The sequence below is a fragment of the Panulirus ornatus genome, chromosome 8 (genome assembly GCF_036320965.1).
Source record: "Panulirus ornatus isolate Po-2019 chromosome 8, ASM3632096v1, whole genome shotgun sequence".
In the NCBI taxonomy this organism is placed as follows: domain Eukaryota; kingdom Metazoa; phylum Arthropoda; class Malacostraca; order Decapoda; family Palinuridae; genus Panulirus; species Panulirus ornatus.
The window spans coordinates 5407445-5413444 of record NC_092231.1 but is presented as its reverse complement, the minus strand read 5'-3'; the positions used below and the strand labels follow the sequence as shown (position 1 = coordinate 5413444).

The 6000-nt window shown below is 48.8% G+C and overlaps 1 protein-coding gene across 1 annotated transcript in view; it reads left to right on the top strand.

Moving 5' to 3' along the window:
• The first annotated feature begins 1969 nt into the window (after positions 1–1969).
• Positions 1970–6000, top strand: part of LOC139749766 (frizzled-4-like) — a 97279-nt gene continuing 93248 nt past the window's right edge. Inside the window, exon 1 of the mRNA XM_071663993.1 lies at positions 1970–3203. Coding sequence (XP_071520094.1) covers positions 2254–3203 — 950 coding nt within the window. The 5' untranslated portion in view covers positions 1970–2253. The remainder of the gene's footprint in view (positions 3204–6000) is intronic.

The window sequence follows — 6000 nt, the reverse complement described above, 5'->3', positions numbered from 1 at the left end:
CAGTCAGTGGTTTTAACTGATGATGGCATGGTTGGCGGTGGGTTCAATGTTGTTGGCGGTTGAGCCGTGTTCTGGCGCGCGATGAATTCGGCCACAGAGATGTCGACGGTCAGCGTTAACATCTGCGGGCGAATCGTCGAGGTACTACCATCAGACAGGTGCATCTCCGTGTTATGAGAGTGAGGAAGCCAGCATATGCCACTTCGTCAAAGGCATACGAGTAAGACGTCATGTCTTGTGATATTCCAGGCAACGTTGGCGGTGACATTGGCACGGGATGAAGCTAATCCAGTGAGTTAGCATTCGCCAGCCATCACTTCCAGCGACAGGATAGACGTGCGGGTGTTCCCGAACGTCACCTGCAGGCGGGTGGTAACACCGCGAGCGTGTGAGATGCCACTCCAGGGTGAGGTTCCGTCACCCTCAGTGGATCGTGAGGAGCAGATAGCATCGCACACCTCCCTCACCCTTCAGAGGAGCCCACACTACCATGTTCCCTGGTGGAACGCATCCTCGAAGCTGCTGGAGGAGCCACCGCATGAAGGGGGTCCAGGGATGGCATGATTCACTAATGAACAACATATTGCCCAGGAAGTCCTAACAGCGGGTCATCAAGCACTTAAACAAACTGATTTCGTTGCAGTGTTGACTTGGCTCCATCAATCCCGACATCGCACAAATCCTACCTGGTCATTTGTGCTTGAAGTAGAAAGATAATGACAATTCCTTTCGTCCTGTCAGATATGGTTATATATATATATATATATATATATATATATATATATATATATATATATATATATACATATATACCATAAACAAGAGGTATCGATAGATTGATTGGTTTGGTTATGTAGGCCTCAGACCTATCAGCTGCCAGGGTCAGTCATCATTCAGGCCCTCAGACATAATGCTACACCATCCAGGAACAGTGATAGTCTCTGCCTCCTCCTCCTCCTTCAGGTGTTTAGGATAATCCCACACTCCACGTACACTCAGCCGAATGGTGAGAGAGAGTAGAAAGCCGCCATGGATGAAACATCATGAAAGAACTTATTACATATATCCCTCCCTAAAAGAAAAAAAAAATGAATGCTTTATTAAGTTGTTCACAGGTTTTTATTCAGTAAGATATCCACCTTCCCCCTATTCCATTAATGAAGATACAGCCATCACTGACGACGCGAGGATCCAGCTGAACCAATAGGTAGATCAAATGAACCGTTTCCCTTCGCCGACCCATCTCAGAGATCCCCTCAGCAATTAGCGCCCCTTGAGAGAGACGGCTTCGGGAGGTCCCAGTATTTCCACTGACTAACAGCCTCTCCATGTGTAATTCATCCGCACAAAGCGCCCTTAGCTTTAATTGTGGCAATAAATTACGATTGGAGTGGTAAAATAGCGCAATAATTCATCTTGTATCTCGAGTAAATGTTTACCCACTGATACCAACACCTTACGACCCGGGGATGACCATAATCACAACTGCATTTTATAAAACTTGACACCGGAATGCAGTTCCCCAGCGCTGGAGACATTTAAAGTGCGATTGAGTGAACTTTTATTTACATTGTGATGCTGCGTCCACTCGCGCTGATTATGCGAAATTTGCACGACTGAGAATGCCAAGTTTGCATAGCACGCACACTTAACTGGCCTCTACTTTCGTCCGGAAGCATGACACGTGCTCTCGGCTTCGGTTCCAGTGGTCCAAACTCGTTGTTTCCCGTCGCTTTGATATTCTTATGTGGATGACTTTTCTCGAGAGCTTTCGAATCTACAATACATACATGGACAGTATCATTATTCTCGTACGTTCATAAGGTATAGTCACAGGAGAGCTTCATTGTGGAAAAGGAAGCCATAAAATGGAGGGTGTGAGACGAGAGATGGTGACCAATCATGTGGCTGTGCGGCGCGAGAGGGGCGGGGCGTCTCGTCTCTCAACGCTGCCAACACTACATTCATTGTATTTGCCAACTGGCTGCCGGAGAGGAGGGCTACGCGTTCGCTCCGAGCTTAGTGTTGTGCTTCGCTCTCTAGGTCGGGGATTGCGAGATGTTGAGTGCCTTCGTAAGAAACTGAGACTCGAACCCCTCGAGTGAGATGTGTTAGCGACCATGTTACGCGGTGTCCGACGTGACGGAATGCGTTAAAACTGGGCACCAGAGGTGATGTTTCTGGCAGGGCAGGAGTAAGCCCGGACTGGGTCGGTGGGCCACCTTCAGATGCTCAGATAACAGCGGCTCCAGCATGGCGGGGCCCACAAACGCCCTCGTATGGGCGGTTGTGGGCGTGTGGGTGGCCTGTACCTCGATGGCATGGGCGGACTACCCCGTGCTCATGTCCCAGGACCACCCAGGAGGGCCGCGACGGTGTGAGGCCATCCGGATCGCCGCATGCCGAGACGTGGGCTACAACCTCACCTCCATGCCCAACCTGGTAGGCACCGAGCTGCAGAAAGACGCTGAGTCGCGCCTCCACTCCTTCAACCCCCTTATACAATACGGGTGCTCCTCACAGCTCCAGTTCTTCCTGTGCTCCATCTACACGCCCATGTGCACGCCGCAGGTCCCCACGCCCATCGGCCCCTGCAGGGACCTGTGCGAGACCGTCCGAAACCGATGTGCCCCGGTCATGGCCGAGCTCGGATACCCGTGGCCGCCCTTCCTCAACTGTACGAGATTTCCTCCCGAGAACAACGAGGACCACATGTGCATGGAGGGTCCTGGTGAGAAAATGCCCCCGCATTCTCCGCCGACCACCTCACCACGCCCACAGCCACCACGTCGCTGCAGTCAGTACGCCCACGCCCACAAGTACCGCTACATCAACGCTACGGGGACGTGTGCGCCCCTGTGCCAGGCTAACATCTCCTTCAACACGAGCGACAAGGCCTTCGCGGGCGTGTGGATGGCTATCTGGGCTGTGGTGTGCTTCGCCGTCACCCTCTTCACCGTCCTGTCCTTCTTGCTCGACGCGGCAGCCTTCAGGTACCCGGAGCGAGCGGCTGTGCACCTGGCGCTCTGCTACAACCTGGTGTCCGTGGGCTACCTGGTTCGCCTGGTGGCAGGACCAGGTCGCGTTACCTGTCACGCCGACCCGGAGCTGGGTGTGGTGGCGGTGACGGAGGGCGCCCTACACACCACCTGCGCCCTGGTCTTCCTCCTCCTCTACTACTTCAGCACAGCAGCTTCCGTCTGGTAAGTCACGGCGCGTTAGGTGAATCCCACCGTGTTCCTCTCCCCCTCCCTCCCAAAATCGAGTGAGCAAACAGCCATTTCTCAGTAAGTGCATATTACAGCAAATGGGAGACGTACAACCCCATTGTTAAGTTCTTAAACCCCTCGAATTAAACCTTATATTACAACTTGGGTAATTTAACAGTTTAATGTGGTGGGGAGGGAGGGGTTAGGCTGGAGGGCTGGGAACTGTGCACCACGTGAGACATACTGTGGTCTGCAGGAGAGTCAGCTGTGAAACACCAGAATTTTTATTTTTTTTAGTTTATTTCGGACGACCACCAAACCACACGGGCGTGGGGGCGGTTTTATTATCGTTCGGTTGTCCTGAATTATGTGTGTGTCTGGTAATTTGCCACGCACGAGGGTTGTTGTTATATTTTTCAAGGGGACTCTCTTATTCAGGTGTTATCTGTCTATTGAATTATCTGTCCTCGTAATAATGCCTGTTGAATTATCTGTCCTGGGAATAATGCCTATTGAATTATCTGTCCTCATAATAATGCCTGTTGAATTATCTGTCCTCGTATAGTTTGACCATATAGTGACATGCCCTCACCCTCGGAAGAGTCCCCGATCTAATGCGTGTTTCATTCCAGTAAACACATAAGGAACGTTTCATTCCAGTAAACACATAAGGAACGTTTCATTCCAGTAAACACATAAGGGACGTTTTATTCCAGTAAACACATAAGGAACGTTTCATTCCAGTAAACACATAAGGAACGTTTCATTCCAGTAAACACATAAGGAACGTTTCATTCCAGTAAACACATAAGGAACGTTTCATTCCAGTAAACACATAAGGAACGTTTCATTCCAGTAAACACATAAGGAACGTTTTATTCCAGTTAACACAAGGAACGTTTCATTCCAGTAAACACATAAGGAACGTTTCATTCCAGCAAACACATAAGGAACGTTTTATTCCAGCGTTTATGTAAAAGGACCCGAATTAGAAATGATAAAAAAAATTATAGTAATTTATCTTTTCGCTAGCACGCTTACGTAACGAAGATCCGTGTGTTGCTACATTCCATGTGTGTCTTCAGGTCGTAAAAATGTGGTATGTCGTAACTTAAATGGTGGCTCGAGCGTGCCAGTCCAGATGTGCATCTCAAAATTTCATGCAGACAATAGCGGAGGAGGTCATCATCATCTGTGTGTTTCAGCGGGCAGAGGAGGAGTGGATGATACTGACTTGGGTAAAGCTTCTTCAGTCGGGAGGGAAAAAGAGACTACAATTGATGAAGTTGTCGGGGGGAAAACAGAATACAATTGATGAAGTTGTCGGGTGATAAACAGAAAACAATTGATGGAGTTGGGGGATAATCAGAATACAATTGATGAAGTTGTCGGGTGATAAACAAAAAACAATTGATGGAGTTGGGGGATAATCAGAATACAATTGATGAAGTTGTCGGGGTTTAAACAGAATACAATTGATGAAGTTGTTGGGGGGAAAAAAACAGAATACAATTGATGAAGTTGTCGGGGGATAATCAGAAAACAAGTGATGAAGTTGTCGGGGGGTTAAACAGAATACAAGTGATGAAGTTGTCGGGGGAAAAACAGAATACAGTTGAAGTTGTCGGGGGATAAACAGAAAACAATTGATGAAGTTGTCGGGGGATAATCAGAAAAGTGATGAAGTTGTCGGGGGAAAAACAGAATACAGTTGAAGTTGTCGGGGGATAAACAGAAAACAGTTGATGATGTCGGGGATAATCAGAAAACAATTGATGAAGTCGGGGATAAACAGAATACAACTGATGAAGTTGTCGGGGGATAAACAGTACAATTTATGCAGTTGGGGTAAAAACAGAATTGATGAAGTTGTCCTGGGAAAAGCAGAATACAACGGATGAAGTTATCGGAGGTTAAACAGAATACAGTTGATGAAGTTGTCTGCAGTAAGCCATTTGGTTAACAATGTTACGGTTACAAAACTTGGTTATATCATAAGTCGGGCTCGCTCCAACGAATTTTCGAAATGATCTGATCACAAACATGTATAAGAAAATCTTCTATGACTTAGCTATAAGCTAGTTTAGAAACAAAATATATATTTTTTTCGACGATATGCATGTGGGTAAGTTGAGGCGTACGACGCATGTGGGTAAGTTGAGGCGTACGACGCATGTGGATAAGTTGAGGCGTACGACGCATGTGGGTAAGTTGAGGCGGACGACGCATGTGGGTAAGTTGAGGCGTACGACGCATGTGGGTAAGTTGAGGCGTACGACGCATGTGGGTAAGTTGAGGCGTACGACGTGTGATGGGTTAGTTGAGGCGTACGACGTATGATGAGTTAGTTGAGGCTGGGATTGCGTGCGTCGTCGCTGGCGGACATTACCTGGCAAGTTGGTTTGAGGATCGTAGCCAGACACCGACACGTAGCCGCTTGGAGTACCGCAGCCAGTGGATGGAGTACCGCAGTCAGTGTATGGAGTACCGCAGCCAGTGGATGGAGTACCGCAGTCAGTGGATGGAGTACCGCAGTCAGTGTATGGAGTACCGCAGTCAGTGGATGGAGTACCGCAGTCAGTGGATAGAGTACGGCAGCCAGTGGATGGAGTACCGCAGCCAGTGGTTAGATTACCACAGCCAGTGGTCGGAGTACCGTAGCCAGTGGTCGGAGCGCCGCGGCCAGTGGTCGGAGTACCACAGCCAGTGGTTAGAGTCACGCTCCCAGTGGTTAGAGTCACGCTGCCAGTGGTTAGAGTCACGCTGCCAGTGGTTAAGAGTCACGCTGCCA